This window comes from Plasmopara halstedii (assembly GCF_900000015.1).
Source record: "Plasmopara halstedii genome assembly, contig: Scaffold_430, whole genome shotgun sequence".
NCBI lineage: Eukaryota > Oomycota > Peronosporomycetes > Peronosporales > Peronosporaceae > Plasmopara > Plasmopara halstedii.
Window position 1 is genome coordinate 52,685 of NW_020187350.1, and position 18,638 is coordinate 71,322.

The following is an 18,638-nucleotide window of genomic DNA, read 5'->3' on the forward strand; positions in this document are numbered from 1 at the left end:
AGGCGACTGCGTCACAGTGCGTAATGACGCATGATCTGTGTAGATCACAAACGGCTTTGAGCCAAACCGGTGCACCCTGAACTTGACAAGTGCATACTTCATCGCAAGTAATATCTTGTCGGGGACTGGTTGGTTTCTCTTTAAAGCCTTGAGCTGGCAAATTCGAACGCGATCGCCCCTCGGTGTCTGGTTGCAGCAGCGCACAGCCGATGGCAAAGTCCAATGCGTGACAGACGACACTTAAAGGACGATCAGGGTCTTGCAACGCCATGCATGAAGGAGGCTGCCTTTGACCTTGTCAAACGCCTCCCGATGCTCGGTGTCCCAACATCATTCCACAACCTTCTTAAGGAGATTCGACAGTGGTCTGCCATTTCTGCGAAAATTCACGCTGAACTTGTGCAAGTAGTTGGCGAGGCCAAGCCACTTGCGCAAGTCCATTTGATTCTTAAAACCCGACCAGTCTACAATGGCCTTGACCTTTGCAGGATCCACTCGGAGGTCACGCTTTCCCCTAAAATGGGGAATTACTTCGGCGCCAAAGATGCACTTGTCTGCATTAACATACATCTTATTCTTGCGCATGTACTCGAGCACCGCTCTTAAATGGACGATGTGGTTCTCTTCATCCGCCCCCCGTGCTCCGCACGACTGTGGACGAAGGTGTCGTCGAAGGTTGTCTGAGCATACGCCTGGGGGAGCCTGAACAACTGCGTCACAAGATGATTACATGTTGCTGGTGCATTGGATAGCCCTTAAAAGATCACCAGCCACTACCAGAGCATGCCGCTCGGAGTAGTCACCGCTGTCAGCGAAACATCACTCGTTCTTACGAGCAATTGGTAATACCCATCGACCAATTCGAGTGCACTGTACTTTTTACAGCTAATCATATTGCTCTAAAGAACATCCTTCCTTGAAATAGGCATCAATGTCGGAATGGTGGCAGCGTTGAGCTTATTGTAAGTGTGAAAGATTCGCCACTTGCCGTTCGGCTTCCGGAAACAAAACGTGGGTGTCGAAAGGGGAGCCTTGCTCTCACACACCATTCCTGCGTCGTGCTCGCACGAAGGAAGGCATCAATCAAGTCACACTGCTCCTTGGGCAGGAACCATAGGCGTGTTTCGCAGTATTTAGCTTTTGGAACTAGGTCGATCTCATGACGTACAACTCGGTCCGAAGGTAGGGCCGATGGCGGGTCTGTAGAGAAAACGTCTTGAAATTCCTTTACCAAAGGTTAGTACGGATCCGAGAGATTTTTCGGGATCGAATATCCACTTCGTGCGTTCAGCACCCTTATGGTATCCTCTTGAACAGCTTAATCTAGAGGCGACCACAAGTTGATCTCCTCTTCCGGTCGTATAATAAATTCGGCTAAGTAGCCTGTATTCAAGGCACCGCTGAAATCTTCGAAGAACGTCTCGTCCAGCTCAAGAAGAGCATCCACCGCTGGAATAGCCTCGAAGGTGACGTCGCTACCTTCTTCCCCCGTCATACCGTTGAAGAGAGTGTATGGCTGTGCGCTATTGTGTACAGTATACACATCCTGGGTCAGGGTCGATATCGCCTCTCTACAGAGGTTTCACGTCTCAGCGAGACCAGAGAGAGCACGCACTCAGCGTCGCACAGTGTTAGCCGCGTTTCCTGCTCCACAGGAGTCCTGATGTTATTAACAACATCCAATGAAGAGCTGCTACCTCCCCAGTCTTCGTCCAGTGAATAATGTGCCACTCCACGCGCATCTAAAGGGCCTTGCCCAAAATGACTCGGACCTCGTCCGACCATGCCACTCGTGGCATGCAGCGACTGCTTTGAAACAGTGCTCAGTGGATTACGTGCCACTCTACGTGCATCACTGAGGCCTCGCCCTCGTTGCCTTGGACCTTGTCTGACCATGCCACTCTTGGCATGCAGTGGCTGCTTCGATACTTTAGCAGCACTCAGAGGGTTACGTACGACTCCACGTTTAGTCCGCGAGTCATGCTCGGGACTCCTGTTCGATACACCTTCGGTGCTCGACAACTCAGATACTTCAATCTTCAGCACGTTGACCGTCCCGGTCCAGTGCCCGCGCCAAAAGCGTTTTTACCCCTAGTAGAGGTGGGTTCATGACTCACCAAAGCTCCACCAGGAGACGTGCGCGTAGCGCCCAAGGTCTTGGACCTCCGATCGATCCTTGGCTTATGATTCTCCAACCATGTCATACCAAGGATGAGGTCATATCTTGAGTTTACGACTAAGCAGCATTCCAGGCTATGAAAGTTAAGACACTTGACACCGAGGTCTACAAGGACCTCGGCATCGTGACATACGTCCCCGGCGCTATGCGAACAAGGACGATGTCACTTCATCGCGCCATCAGCGCCCCAGCATACAGCAGACATCCTTCTATCGTGGAGCACCGAGCTTAATTGCCCGACGCCCCAGAGTTGAATAGGACCTTCCATAGCTTCTCAAAGCCCTTCACGGTCGCTTTCACGACCAGCAAGCCCGGCACTCCGTGTTCAAGAGCATGGAGCTTTTCGTAGCTAGGTCCTGCTGAACTCTACCTTTTTAGGCTCAACAGAGCTCAGTTCTTCCTAAGTAGGGCGCCTCGCGCGTACTTGGTGTAGTCGTTACCCCGCGACAAACCAAAAGACTAGAGAGAAGCGGGACGTCAGCTCGATGAACCTCGACGCGCCTTGCGCAGGGGACAACCAGCCCGATGGCGACAAATGTCTCCACAGACAAAACAATGTCGGGTGGTCGAATGCTGTTTGGCAGCTCGGGGCTCTGCCTCTTCTTTCTCAGCATAGCAAAAAATTTATCGGCAGCTGCTAGAGTGTGCATTTCAACCATGTCGTGCCGACTAAACGATTAATTTGGCATTCAATATCAAATTCACTGCTTTTCAAATGAAGGCGGATCACACGGAAGACTTCCATTCTGACCACGCCATTACGGAGGCCCTCCATAAAGACGGTCACTGTGACCGCTTCGGGGAGAGGTCGACTGCTGTAGAGTACGCAACTCTTGGACAAAGTCCGCTAATTCCTTCTTACCCTGTCGGGCGGGAAGAAAACGCGATCGCGCGCGATGTGCTTGGTTAGGCGGCTAGAACACTCGTAAAAGCTGCAAATTTAGATCCGGCTTGGAGGGAAACGTCGCTTCAATCAAATTGTCGCATGTCAGTGCCCGTTCTTGTGCTCGATCTCCGAGCTTAGAGATAGCTAGCACCACGTGCTGTTATTTGGTCTGAAGCATGGTGGATGCCATAGCCACCTCGGCCTCTCTCACCCAGAGCAGCTAGATAAATATTGTACCATTGTACGCAATTCAAATTTTTCTTTCCCGTCATTGTAAAGATTCAAAGTCCTGTTGAACACCGTTGGGGAGGGGTCAGTGGTACACGTGGGCTGTACAGAATGCTTCATAATACTATACAGTAGAAGCTTAAATTTTTGTATTGGTTGACATAGGATGAATCATAATATATGTCACTTTTAAAAAAGCATAGTGATCTGATTCCATTCTTACGCTCAAAAGCGTTGGCTTTGCATTTGGGTGGAGCACGCTGATTTAACCTCAATGTGTTATATATGTGGACTCTTCAAGCTAGATATTCCTTGGTGCACGACGCAAGGTTATTTCATTGGACTTTGAGTCGATTCTTCCTCTGTGCAAGGTTCACGGTAACCTTGTTGCAGTAAGACGTATCCAGAAGAAGCCAACTGGGAAATCATGGGTTTTACTATAATACTTAATGACAACAATATAACGTGTATGTAAACCGATACGCGTCATTACGTATTCAACCATAACCACGCAGAGCAAAAAAAGTCGGACTCGGACATCCATATCGAACATTTGCAAGCAGTGCTCCAAGTATATCAACACATTTAGATTTGATAGGACTAAATTTTTGAAATGAAATTGCTTTTAGAACAACTTGCTGTTAGCAGATACGAAAGGGTGCAAGTCAACATTCGACGGAACTTTTGCCCGTTACAGTTCAATGGGCGCTTGCACCTCCAGGGATGCCAATCGGACACCTCGACAACTTAACAAATGGAAGGTGGATGAGCCAAATTTAAAAAAGCTTGAGGAGTTTGCATCAAATTCGGAAGGAGTAGTTGACAGCAATAAGGCTGCAGCTACAACAAGCGGAGACGAGGAGAGCGACTTTGCGCTTAATTGCGTCGCATACAGCTCTTTTCTGGAAAGCGACTGCCTTACTGGATGGGAGGATGGATCCATTCATCGAGTCAATTGGCACACGACTAGCACTGCTGTCAACGTCTGGAAGCCGCACACTCGAGCTGTGAATCGCATAGTCATTGGAGATAAGCTACAGATGATCTACGCGTGCTCTCGAGACACGACGGTGTCAATGACACCGATAGCCGATAAACCAGCATCTGAGACAGCAACTGTGTTGCGCGGCCACCAGTTGAATGTGTCAACGATCGCGATAGATGGTGCTGAGCAAATGTTGTGCTCGGGGGGTCGTGATACCCAAACGATTTTTTGGGATTTGTCAACAAGTCATATTGCAAGTAAGAACACGACATCACAAAACGTAGTAACTTGCTCGGTCTGGATGCCAGGTGAAAATTTAGTTGCACAGGGCAGCGAAGACCTGAGTGTCAAATTTTGGGATCCAAGAACACCTCTCCGCGTGCCTGTTCAGTTGCTACTCGGATTTGTGTACTTTCCATTGAGTATTGCTGTGTCCAGCGAGATTGATAGTACCTACCTTTTAACTTCGAGTAAGGGGTTCAATGGCGTTGGCTGTGAGGCTCGAGTTTGGGATAGACGTACTGGCAAGCAGGTTGTTGAGCTCCAAGGCCACCAACAAGATACAACTGCGTGCTGTTTTTTGTCTGATACTGCCTTTAGTAGTGAAATTGACGTGGAAGCTCGAACGATGCCGACGATACCGGTGACTGCCTCTAAGGACGGAACAGTAAAGGTGTGGGATACTAAAACGATGTCCCCGCTTGCCGAGGCAAATGCAGTTGGCGCCAAGCCCATGTTCACGAGTATATGTAGAGTAGACAATCACACTCTTTTAACGAGCACATTTGGAGGTCAGATTCTTGCGTACTGGTTTGATAATAAAAAGCGCACACTTGCGTTAATGCGTTGAACAAGAGGCCATAAGCGATCGTAAGTCCGCACAAAAAAGCTGGATTCTCGAATACTAGAGCAGGTTTGCACCACTCCTTTCTCAGCTAAAAATGATCTACACATATTGTGCACAACACACGCTTGTAAATGTGGAAAGCTCATCTCACTATTCCGTCATACACCTGAAAGCCACACTTTGGACTCAACATGATATTAACGCCAATTTCAAACTCATCTCATCTTTGGGCTTCACTGCAACGATACTTGAACAAGCTATCGAAACCAACACCACCATCTATGGTATTTTCCACGCTTGAGATGTTCATTTCGGCTCACTCAATTTGTGAAGCAGATTTGTTGCGGTGAAACATGAATCACATAGGAATTTTACATGATTGTCCTCGGGCTTTAATTTTGTTCGATAGTCGGCACGCTCAAGAATGTGGACAGTCCCGATAAAGATTTTATCAGTCGAGATTGCAAACTTGACTGATTTTAACGCGTAAGAAAGCTTAAATATCGAGCGTAGACATTCGTTCTCTTGCAAGTTGCTTACAAAATACAAAAGTCTCAGCTGAAAAGGTTTTTTGATTACCTAAACAGTATCTAAGGTAAGTCCCGTTTGAATGACAGTATGATGCGTTTCTGTCCATTGAGAAAGAGTCTGCAGCTGGTCAAACGAGCAAGTTTCACGAAAATTAAGCTCCAGCAACGGTAGTATCATGTTCAGTCGAAGGGCTTCATTTCGCAGCGCAAAGAATATCTTAAAAAGCTTTGACAGCTCTAAAACCTCTTGATTGAATATCTGCTCAGCATGGCACTGAAGCTGGAGCTTCTGGTCGGCTGTTAATTGTAGCAACGCATCTAACTCTTTTGCTAAAGGGTTCTTTGGAAAATTACGCAGCGTTTGCAGTTGCAGCACTCGAGTGCGCATTGCAACCAGTTGGCGCCCAAGAAACACAAAGCTTTTCCACACAGCTCGCTGCCTTGCATCGTACTGCATCGCAAGAGTACGGCGCTGTCGATTAAGTCGCATAAGTGACTGAAAAGTTGCGGGATTTTCAATCGCTTCGAAGGCCTCTGTTTGACCAGTCACGATTTCAATGCGATTTTTCCAATCAAACATTTGTGGCGAGTCCGGGCTTGGAAGGGTACCAAAAGCTGGACCACTGACACCCCACTGGTACGTTCGAACATAATCACGATTAAGTTGCAAGCGCTTAATGCCGTTCTCGAGTGTTTCGACATACGTTTGCTGTTTTTTGCGGCTTTCACGCGCAGAGTCTCGATTGCGCTCCAGTTTCTTTTCTTTTTTCTCAGCTTCCTCCTTCATCAGCGATTTTAAGATACTGCTTACTTCAGGATTTTCTGGTTTCCTTGCTATGCTTACAAAATTAGGCCCTCCTCCACCCACTCCTTGCGGCTGCAACGATCCAGTTTGTCTGAACACCGTACCAACGTCGGAGGGCATTCCCATTGGAAATATTGTGGTCATCTCAACGTCATTTGCCTGCCCACTTTGAGGATTAACTTGCTGTGGTATCTCCACTTTTTGAGGCACTTGCATGTTTAAGCCCATGGGAAATCCTGCGAAACCCATGGGCATGTTCAACCCATTGAGACCATTCATTTGGGCCATCTGCGCCATTTGCATTTGAAACTGCAGCTGCATTTGCATCTGCATCGCGAATTGCATTCCACTCATTCCGGTTGGATTATTCATTGCAGCTACACTATTCATTGCATTCATCGCATTAACATTCATTCCCATGGGCATTTGTATGGGTATACCCATCATGTTCATTCCTTGGGCCCCCATCATTGAATACATCAAAAATGGATTTATTACCATTCCTTGAGACCCGAATGTGTTGGCTTGTTGCGACAAATTATTTCTTTCTGGTTCAAAAGTGCTTCTTGATGCGGTTTTGGCATCAGTGTTGGAGATGTTCTCTCCATTCGTTGTACTAGTAGCGCTACCTTGTGACACTGACGCGGTTGCTTCTCTGTTCACACTTGAATTCGGCACTTGATGTAAAACGGAGGATGTTCTGGAATCGTGCGAAGAAGGGACAGAGTCAGAGGAGACAAATTGACGTTGATGGGCGGGCGGGTTGCTGGATTTGCCAGAAGCCGCGGCACTAGTGGTTGCAGAAATCTGGTTACCACCACCAAAGTTGTCCATAAAATTAGAGCCGTACTGTCCTGAAATTACTTGCTGAATTTGTTGTTGCTGTTGTTGTTGTTGTTGCTGTTGCTGCAATTGTTGCTGAAATTGCTGCTGCATTTGCAATAGCTGCTGCTGAGTTTGATGCATATGATTTAAGGGCTGCTGGTGCAAATTAGGCGGATGATGCTGGAAGTTCATGACATTTTGTTCAGAAGCAAACATTAGATTTTGCATGGCGATATGCGCACGCTGATCTTCATCCAAATGCTTGGAAAACGTCGCATCATTAGAATCATCCAACAGATGGACAATCTCCTCGCTTAAAGTTCGCTGAATATTCCGACGAGGCTTCTGTAATTCTGCCGTGGTGGCTAAATCTGGGCATCCATGTGTGTGTGAGTGATGCATGTTCGTCATATTGGGCGATGTATGCTGCTGTTCATGACCAGAGGTGAGATTAGACCCATTCACATGTTGATGTGGCGAGTCCATAGAGCTAGTGGTACTGGCTGCACTAACTTCATCTGTTAGAACGTCAAACTTCATGCCAAAGTGAGAATCATTTTCATTCCAGTCTTCCCACAAATTGCGGCTCATATTGGACGATAGACCCCTAAATGAAAGCAACAAAGAACATATAAACCTCACAAGTCAGCAAACAGCACTGCCTATTTCTAGCCTTAAGGACGCACGTGAGCACTGGATCTAGCTGTAAGGGAATGTCTGCAATACCGAGATCCATGGACGGCTCATTGCCTTCGCCAGTCTGATTATAAAATAAGTTAACGACAGAGACTACAAGTGCTGCAACTGAACGTACGCCGACGGCCTGATAAGGCTGATAATGAAGCGCAGACTTCTTTGTCTTTGGAGCTTTAGACATCCTTTTATTTTTAGGCCGCGATTGAGCGGCCTGTCGCTTGATCGCTGCAATTTAGCGACTCCCTTCGGCGCTTACTTTGACGGCTGGTCTGCTGCTTACAGTATGATGTAAAGTTTCCATCGATTGGCTGAAAGTATTACTTTATAATGAAAAACAGATGACAACCATGATGATGTAAGCATTCGGTGGGAGAATGATCAACTGTGTTAGTTCCTGCCCTTGTGAACCGAGATATGTTATATTAAAGAGAGAGCAGCTTATAGATCAAGATGTAGAAAACGTTGCTTCGGCTCTCGGTATCTCAAGTTTTGACAACTACATCATCTACCACTAGCAACGGCGAACTTGTCTTTTCAAGTGCAATCATGAGTCACAGTTCAACTAATATTTGGAGCTAATTTCGCCGCTAGTGCAGCTCCATCATGAAGGTTAATAATGACGTAGGTTCCAGTGTTAATGCTTTGAAAACACTTGTCGTATTTAATTGCGATCTTAACTCGTTTATGACTAAAGTTTTTGTTTTCCGTGCTAAGATTGTACGAAAGCGACGTTTCCGAAACATGGTCTTACAGCTACCTGATCAAGTAGTGACCACACACTATATCTCACTTACAAATTATTCAAAGCTCACAACTCTGACGACACTGACAATACGTCGATTCCAGCACTTTGGCACTGCAACGATAAGCACGATGCCTTTATGGGACAGCTAAAGGTCTTAAAGTAGACTGGGAATCTGTAGCGATTTATGCGGCAATCAAGCTCCTGCTTGGCACGTAAAAGATTAGCTTCAGCAGCTTTTTTGTCCTCAGCAGTTTTTTTGGCCTCGATCGCCTTTTTGGCTTCGGTTGCAATCTTAGCCTCGGCTGCTTCTCTGGCTTCGGCAGCTTCTTTTTTTGCTTTAGCTAATTCTGCTTGCTCTCGTGCCCTTTCCGCAGCTTTGGCACCAACAATATTGTTCACTTCTTGCTCCACTTGAGTAGTAGTCTTTTGCTTTGTATCCTGACCGAAAGTGCCAATGCGGCGAAACCAGCTCAGAACGGGATTTTCGGACTCCTCCTCGCTTGACTCGGCAACGGCTTTAACATTCTCGTTTTGTAAAACGATTTCTGCTGTGACAGTTTTCTTTATACTGATGCTCTCTCCATCGGCTATCGCCGGCGCGTTTTTTGAAGCAGACACTGTGTTTCTTGACAACTCGAGCGCAGGACTCGAGCAGGTCTTAAGCGTAATTTCCGCCCCCACTGTAATAGCCTCGACTTGTTTGGCAGGCTTACTGAGTCCAGCAGACTTCGTCTTTTCAAGGTTCATCTCTGCATACTCGGCCATACATTTCGTCATGTTCTGCACTGGCACCTGAAGGTTCTCAGTGGACTGGATCGTCTCGCCGTCTTTGAAAAACATAGGCTTTTTCGGTTTTTCGACTTTTTTCTCTATTGTTGACACGGCAGCAGCCGTCATAGCTCGATTGTTGGGCATTCTGCGCTGCTCAAGCGATTGCTGTTGCTTGATAAGTGATTCGTCAGACTCTGCTGGTAGCATGACCTCAGCAACAATCTTTGGCTCCTCCTCTGGCTCAGCAACCATAATCTCTGGCTTCAGCTCAAGTTTGAACGGACCCTTTTCACTTGTTATGGTCACTGCAACACCAACTTCAACTTGGTTGTCCCGTTCAAGACTAGGAGGTGAATCGATATTGGCATTTAAGCTCTCGTGGAATCGGTCGTCTTGGTCACAATCAAGAAAATTATCGAGATGGTGACCAGGCATTGGCGTATCAAGTAAGAGTTCTTCGGCCACGGAGCTTCCCTCACTGGCTGTGCGCTCTTCATCGTCGTCCTTAAAACCTAAATGCTGGGGAATCTGAAGCAGCTCACTTAGGAGCGCCTCCATGCGCTTGGGATGCCCTCGCATGTCGAAGTACGCGAGTGTGCTTAGCAGGAAATCATCCAACTGTTCCTGACGTTCTTCAGGTGGTGGAGAGAAGAAAAGTCCGCCCTTGGGAGGAAACTCCACTGCAAAGTGCTTTTCGAGCGCTGTTAGCCGTGTGTAAAAGTCATAGAAAGTGCTGTAGCGAATGGCTAGTGACCACGTGCGGCCATCTACTTCCACTTCGGTTGTATAGGCGTGGTGAGTGGAGAAGTCGAACCCAGTGACACGTGCATCGATCTCTCTCATCGTGGCAGTGAGGCTTTGATCCAACTGCAATGCGTTTATGATCGCTCAAACGATAGTACGGTCCACCTACTCGGCTCAAGTCGGAAGATCAATGAGTGAGTTGTTTTTCAAGAAGGTCCTTTCTGATCTACTGAACCGGTGCTCTTTTGCGATCTTTGAGAGGGAAGAAGCATGCAGAAAAGTGCAGGAACGACATATCTCATCACATATATTGGATACACATATATCGATATTTTCGCCTTTCGTCACAGATTATCATCAAATCGGCCTTTTCTTAGGTTGGTCCCATCCTTCGAATGATCCTTTCACAATTTTTCATTGCGATTTGAGCACATCCGCCAGAAGAGCCAGCAACAACATTTGAAAGGTTATGTAAAGTAACATGTTCTAGTGATAATTTCATCTACGATTTCTTCTCTGGTCTATAAGGCAAGTCGCATACAACTTCAACTTTCATAAATGCGTCATGAGCCAAATATGTCCGTATGCCTACTGACCTCTAACCGGAAACATGGGGATTCTGAAGCTGATGGAACATTAGTTCTGATTTATATTACCTTATACTAACCGGTAGAATTAATTGCATGAAAATATAGAATCTCAGAACCTGAGCAAAAGTTGATTACTCTAGTGAAAAGGATTGGAAGGCCTCAAAAATTGGCATCCATAATAAGTTTTCAACGAATCAAGCTAGTTTGCGTCTTAATTGTCTGCTACTCTCGAACTGACGAAGACGATAGAAAGCAGCAACTGCATTGTCATACATCAACAAACCTACGATAGCGTATATTTTAGACTATGATGTCTCCGCAAGCAGCAAAAAGGTCGTCGCCAAGACCGCATACCCACGTGCACATTGCACGGAAGCTCTGAAGTACCAATGATGCGGTTATTTAGTGACTCGCATCTCTGAACGCTGAGACGATACATAATCAAGTAATTTTTTTACCATCTCGAGATACTTTGTTATGGAGGTTCGTGAAATAGTTAACTATAGAGCATGGTAAAAGGCGTATTTTTAGTATCAGACTTGATTATATATATTAGACATAAAAACGGCTTATAAATGCTCTCCTGGATGGATCAAAGAACTAATCCTCTATGTGACTATTAAAGCGGGCTGATTGAGGCCAACACTTTCGCTGTTCAAATTGCACGGCAACCGCATCATTGATGATGGTGCTTGTTATTATCCGACGACCAAGTTTTGTTCTACTGTATTCATTGTGAGGATAGAACATAATTTGCTCGATTATCTGTCTCCGAAACAACGACGTACGCTTGATGAGCTCATGCAGGTGTTAAAGAGGTCAGCGGACCAGAGATTTAATGGTCAGAAGCGGCAATGGTTTGCCCAGATGTGGCCATCATCTATGAGAATCCATCTATGAGAATACGCTGGTGATGTACCTTCAAAAACATCCTAATTAAGCGTCGGTGGAAGTACAACCAGCTCTCACCCTAGTTCCGCTTATGATAGCGTCCAGCATATTGAAAGCAAGATCGGGGAATTCTTTCTGGCTGGGTTATATGGGCATGATCGTCACGCTCTCGACACTACAGCCTGCTTTGCTATCGGTCTCTAAGCTACAAGGTGGCACGGGAAGATGTGGATGATATGAATTTCTACTTAAGACATGTATGCGCCGCTTGACCGGTAAAACGTGAGCTCATTGTACACCTTTCGGGAGGCGGACATTAGCGGCCTATATCCAACAATTCCGATCTCGATTTGCCGAGATGTTGGCCGGCCCTCTTCTAGGGGGAAACCAGGTCCACACGGCCTCATTCGAGAATACGATGGATGTCGCATTGGATAACGAGTACAGCTCCCGTGTTGCGGGGACCGGATGAATAGTGGGAGTTGGAAGTGTGCTAGAGGCGTTGCTCTTTCGCTAAGAGGAAGCTCAATTCAGTCGGTGACCCTCGTTCTATATTGAGAACCAGTGCGAGTGAAGCGAATCGCGATCCACTTACTCCAAGAGTAATCACAACATTAATACAAGACTAATTAACCTTTCCGTTTATAACGTAAACTCGATTTTGTTTGTGGCATAACCGCCCATATCCAAATCTATAGGTTTTCCTATTTATGTAATAAAACCTAAATAAATGTATAAGTATTGACACTCCAGCCACGTATTGACGTCTTGTTGAGGTGTAGCCAAATCATTGTGTGATCATACCATCATGTGTGACTCACAATCTTTATACCAGGGCATGTGAAACCCCGTTACACTCTCCCCCATCAAGATTGTGAACACCTTCAGTTCACATTCAACTGTCGCCTCAAACAAGGCTCGCATGTCTAAGACAATAACCCCAGCACACGTCGCGCCGCTAGGGCACCTCGTCCTTTTCTTCTTCCCATCCTGGAAGAGGAGTATCTGACTCGTAGTCGACTGCCTCCAAATCCACGATGAGGTTATCCATCGCCCATGGCGGGCTCGTTATGTCACGTATGTTTTCTTGGTTGTATGACCTTGTCGCTGGCAATGCGCTGCGCGGTACTCGGTTGCCGAGAGCTGGGGCTGCGCTTCCCTTGAAGCCGCGGACCAAAGTTGCAGGAGACGAAGTAAGGCTCTGACCGCGGGCGCTCTTGGACCAGCGAGGCTGGTTGTCTTCAGTGCTTATTAAGAAGAGAATTCGTGACGAAGATGCCCTGCTTGAAACTCGAGGGCGCCGTGTCTGATTCCCGACCTCTTGTCTTCCAGATAAAGTAGTTTCATTACCAATGACGATGACGAGGCACAGAAGCAGCAGCTGGGTGCTGTCCGCAAGGCGGCTCCTGTGCGCGCGCATTTACTGTCGGTCGTTGACCCTCGAGTGGAATACGGCTTCCGCTCGGCAGATCCCGCTAAATAAGCGAAGTACGTGATCACTCGATCATTTGGTGTCTATTTGATCAAGCCCCCGGCCCGGCCACTACACAAGCTGAGCTTGACGAACGAAAGCTCTCTGAGCTCGCTTCATGGGTTCCTCAAGAAACCCCAGTGGATACGTACCGCACTCGACTTCGTGCTCAATCAAGAGGCGCTCCTGTCCCCGCGATGCTGACGATTCATGTGGTGCTATCTCCTGGCAAAACCGCTGCAGATGCAACGTTCGGGTTGACCCATCACGCTCCCGCGAGTTCCGTAATCTCTCACACGGGTGAGTCTGCGACCACAGCAGCTCAGGGCCATAGTTTGAGCTCGTCTCATAGCCCTTCGACTTCCCTAGCTATTGCCAAGAAGCGCGAGGCGTCGGTGTAAAGCGTCATGATCTCTATGATGATAAGCGTCCGCGACGTCTGGGCAGTCTTGCCGAAGTGGCTCCTCAAACTCCCACGAGTACTCGGAGTGTGGGTATCTACGCCAATTCACAAGACATTGGGTTAAACACAGTCGACGATGTCAACCCACAATGCGTTCCACGTGGTAGTGGACGCTACCATTCTCATCGAGAAGAGTCGGCGGCGGACGATGACGACTTGGTCGATCGCCGCTCAGTGATTCGCGATGCTCTTCGAGCGTTAGAGGAAAAAGTCCGCCGTCATCAGCACTCCGCTGAGCATCTTTCCGCGAACGCATCCAGCTGTGCTGAAGCCCTCGAGAGCTTGGAGCTCGTTGTGCACCAGCTGCCTGACGTTGAAGGCTATCGCGCTCTGTTGTAGCGGCACCAATCCGTCAGCAGACGAATCCGTCGCTTCATGCAAAGACGGAGCGATTGGCGCCGTTGGAAACGGAATTTGTTGCACTACGTACTCAGAACCAGTTGGTGGTTCAGCTTCTGGATGGCCGAGCGCCTTTGGGCGCCGCTCCGGCGTCTACGTTCACTTGTGCCGGATTCCTGTATGGGATAAGCAAGCCAACATGAAACACCGGGTGGGAGCGCATCCGTTTTTGGAGGTCTAACGTATATCATGGCCCGGCATGGCCACAACCTTAAACGGTCCAATAAACCGTGGATGGAGCTTCGTCTCAGATGTTATTTATATTAAGAATAAAAGAATCAATCGGTCCCCTCCATTGCATCCGGTAACCATACTAGAAAATAAAATTGGTAAAAACAAGCAACATCGATCAAATATAAAATATATTTAAGGAAAATACCCTTTAATAATTGAGATAGAAGCAAAAGCACAATAAGACAGCAGAAATTGCAAGGAAAAGAAGGTTTGTAGCATTTAATTTTCTAAGGTCTCCGACCTTAGAGTTTTCAACATTTCCTATACCTCTTCTGTTTGCATATTCCTTCTGCATTTCTTGGCTTTCAGCCATCGCGAACGTATCGTAAGACACTCAGTCTGGTTGGCAGAAAGTCAGCGAGTTCTCTACAAACTGTGAGAAGGATGACATCATGTAGCCGCCCAGCTATTCCTCCCTCACCAAGCCCTAAATCATGGGGTGGTGGCCTCATTGAGACGCGAGGATGAACGAGTCCGTTCATGAAGAACAGCGTGTAGTTAATCAGAGCGAACTCTACACATGGCAGCATGGCGCTCCAGCGACTCGGCGTCTCAGAACAGACACTGCGAAGGACGTCCTCGACGACGCAATTCACGCGCTCAGTTTGACCATTGATTTGCGGATGGTTCGCAGTTGACATATCCAGCTTGATTTCCAGCACCTTAAAGATCTTCGACCGAAACTTCCCAGTGAAGCGTGTGTCTCAGTCAGAGCTAATTGACTCTAGGAGTCAATGGTGTCCGGCACCGCCGCAAGATGGGCTATCTTGCTCAAGCGGTCGACGAAGATCACGACACCCGTGATGCTCTTTCGGCAGGCCAAACACAAATTCATGGACTGTCAACACCCGGTGGGTAACGGCAAACTGGCTAGCGGTGATGGCACCACATTCAGAGAGGGGTTTACCCTTTGACACGTCTCACACGTGCACACATAGATTCTTGTCCATTTGTACAGCTTGAGCCACCAGTAGTATTGGCAACTCCCACAGCTGTAGATCTTTGTACGATCAAAATGGCCTCTGAGTAGGGTGTCGTGGGCCTCATCGAGAATACAGCACTTCAAATTCACATTGTGGGGAACCACAATTCGTAGCGTACCAGTCGAGTGGGTACTTAAATACAGCAATCCATTGTTCAGTGAATATCGGTGCAATTGCACGCGCAGTCGCGACGACAACTTTTTTCCGAGTTTTTAAACTCCTTGCTCCTGAGAGCCTGTAGCAGTGCTACGCACATATCATCACCCGCGTACACGGCGCGGATATAATCCGTCACGGACGGCGTCACCGTCGTGACATGAGCAAGCACATAATCAGGTCTGCCTGACAACGCATCAGCCAAAGCATTCTGCTTTCCTGGGTTATACTTCACCTCGAAGTTATATTATGTCAAGAACGAAAGCCACCTAGCCATCCTCTGGAGACGACGTCTTGAAAGTCCTTCACCAAATGGTAGAGCGGATCCGAGTGATTTTTCGGGATCGACGAACCAATTCTTGCGCTCGGCACCCTATTGGTGTCCTTCAGGATAGTTTCATTCAGAAGCGACGACGTGTTGATCTCCTCTTCCGGTCGTATAATGACCACTTCGGCTAAGTTGCCCACCGCCGAACTCTTCGAGGACATCTTTTCTAGCTCAAGAAGAGCATCCACCGCGGTATCGCCTCGAAGATGACGCCGCCGTCTTCTTCCCCCGACATACCGTTGACGAGGGTGTATAGCTGTGCGCTATCGTCTACGGTAGACATTCTGGGTCAGGGTCGACGCCCGGCGTCCTGCAGCTAGCATACGGTGTCGCCGTCGCATCACCACAGAAGATTTACGTCTCGGCAAGACCAGTGGGAACACGCACTCAGCGTCGTCTAGTGTTAGCACCACTTCCTGCTCCACAGGAGTCCTGATGTTTTTAACAACGTCCGACGAAGAGCTGCTAATTTCGCTATCCAGTGGATAACGTGAAAATCCACGCGCATTCGCAGGGCCTTGCCCCAAGAGACTTTGGACCTCGTCCTACCATGCTCAACGTGGCATGGACCGACTTCTTCGGCACGTGAGCAGTGCTCATTGGATTACGTGCCACTCAACGTGCATACCTGGGGCCTCGCCTCCGATGCCTCGGCTCTGGGCCGACCATGCCACGCATCTTATTCGGCGACGGCTCCGCAATCAGTGGGTTACTACCACTCCACGCTCAACTCGCGAGCCATACTCGGAACTCCTACCCGATACACCTTCGGCGTTTGACAACTCGGATACTCGAGTCTCCCGCATGTTGGCCGTCTCGGTCCAGAGCCCGCACCAATAGTGTTTCTGCCTCTTAGGAGAGGTGGATTCATGACACACCAAAGCTCCACCAGGAGTCGTGCGCGTAATACCTCCAGTCAATCCATGGCTCACGGTTCTCCAGACATGCCATACCAAGGATGAGGTCATACCTTGAATCCAAGTTTAAGACAAAGCAGCGTTTCACGCTATCAAAGTTAAGAGACTTGACACTGAGGTCCACAGAGACCCTCGGCACCGTGACACATGTCCCCTTAGCTTAGCAAACAGTGACGATATCACTCACCGCGCCTTCAGCACCTCAGCATACAGCTGCATCGTGGAGCGCCGAGCATAATTGTCCCACGCCTCGAAATCGATCATTATCTTCCATGGCTTCTCAAAGACGATGCGGTACGATCAAATATAATTCGCGTGCTACTTGGTGTCATGTGAATATTCATAAGTACCGAAATATCATTATTAACGAGGATGATGAAATTTCGAAGGGGAAAGCCCGTAGAACATGTGGGCTGCTAGCCACATATTAAACATTATGAAAGCCAGAGAACGTATATATTTAGTATTGCTCTTAAGCGTTTATCCCTGATAGATGTACTTTCAGAACAAATAAACAATTTGGTGCTGTCTATTCCACCTTTAAGATGATAAGCTCAACTGCTTTGCATATGTTAGCGCAAACTCTGTGAGCCAAAGATTCCGCCGCAAAGTGCACGGAATTCTGCCCTTTCCAGGGACAACCGGCACAAGTATTTTCTGCAGAGAAGAGCTGTACACCCTCGTCAACGGTATGACAAGCGCGGTGAAGTGCAGATAGCGGAGTGGTTCTTTAAGCGCAATTTTCTCAGTGTCTCGAAAATACAAGATGAGTGTGATTTTGTAACGGACACACTACCCATTACATGAAAGTACCTTCTGTTATAGCATGGTATTACCAAATGCAGACGTGACATCTCATATGAAGGCACAAACATTTTGTGTGATACAGAATCTTGGTTCCTACTTGTGGATCTGTACTGTTGACGAGACCGACTGAGAAATGTCGGTCTCGTCACCAATACATATCCTCAAGTTTTGAAGTGGGTGGTGTAAGACAGTCCCTTCTATACTTACCACGAAATTTAATGTTTAAGCCTTTCAAAATTCAAGCATTGTACACCCAAGATATTGTATCAGTTGAATTGGTGTTCAGGATCAGTACACACTTGCTTTTGAAAACAGGAGCCCAAGGTTTTATTTGTCAGATCTCTAAAAGCCGTTGAAGTATTTTGCATGTTACTACGAACTTTTATCTCTTTTTAATTTAGTTGCAGATTTGTCTGAAAGGCTTAAAATTGCTCTTCTACCGTTCAAGTCGGGACTTTCCTTTTCCCTCCACATCGGAAGTCACATTATCGTCGCACAAGTATGTGGGTTGTGTTTGAGGAAGTGTTATGAACAGCTTACTCACACCTCGTAGCACTTCGAGCGGTCTAATCAACGACACTTGATTTTGGTTTGACAACGCGGTTGTTGAGCACGTCGAGTATTCCAGTCCACGCCATACTCTTGTCCTTGTCCGAGCAACATGGAAGGAGTTGGGTCACCACTCGGTTTATAATTACATGAGAATATATGATTTCGGTAGCAGGTCGCAACCCCCTGTTTTTTCGTACAGAACGATGCTTCTGAAGCTGAACATGTCTTTGTTCCATGGTGGAAAGAACGAGCCTCTGTCACGATGGTTTGTCGAGCTGAATGCGGCAACCACTGCAAGACAACTGCGAACCCCTTATAGCTTTTGCTCACGATGTCAAATCTTGCAAGTGCGCGAAGAGTTCGGCGTATGGTAAGCGTTTAGCCGATTCAGACTGCTTTTCCAGCTACGAACACTTCAAAGTCGAGCTAACGAAGGCTTTCAAACCACCACATAGTATGTTCCGATCCCGCGCCGAGTTCGGAAGCTTCGTTACGACCTAGACCCGTATGCTCAGCATGCTAGCTAGCTGGTATCGAGCATTATCGACAAGCCAATAGACATTTCACCGCGAGTTGTAACGTTCATGGCGGGTTTGAGTGATGGTC

General features: G+C 47.5%; 3 protein-coding genes across 3 annotated transcripts; 1 reads left to right on the forward strand and 2 right to left on the reverse strand.

Moving 5' to 3' along the window:
* Positions 1–3,994: 3,994 nt before the first annotated feature.
* On the forward strand, positions 3,995–5,602 carry PHALS_09592 (wd repeat-containing protein 31-like; the record flags this gene model as incomplete). Its single annotated transcript, XM_024724874.1, has 2 exons — positions 3,995–5,021; positions 5,535–5,602. The coding sequence occupies 2 exons, from the start codon at positions 3,995–3,997 to the stop codon at positions 5,600–5,602; spliced, it is 1,095 nt and encodes a 364-aa protein (XP_024575707.1).
* A 102-nt stretch (positions 5,603–5,704) lies between these two features.
* On the reverse strand, positions 5,705–8,162 carry PHALS_09593 (hypothetical protein F443_16096; the record flags this gene model as incomplete). The annotated part of the gene is made up of 3 exons (XM_024724875.1): positions 5,705–7,892; positions 7,972–8,045; positions 8,100–8,162. 3 exons carry the CDS (start codon positions 8,160–8,162, stop codon positions 5,705–5,707), a joined length of 2,325 nt encoding a protein of 774 aa, XP_024575708.1.
* A 627-nt stretch (positions 8,163–8,789) lies between these two features.
* Positions 8,790–10,340, reverse strand: PHALS_09594 (Phox homologous domain; the record flags this gene model as incomplete). The annotated part of the gene is made up of 1 exon (XM_024724876.1): positions 8,790–10,340. The coding sequence occupies one exon, from the start codon at positions 10,338–10,340 to the stop codon at positions 8,790–8,792; it is 1,551 nt and encodes a 516-aa protein (XP_024575709.1).
* Between the last annotated feature and the right edge of the window lie 8,298 nt (positions 10,341–18,638).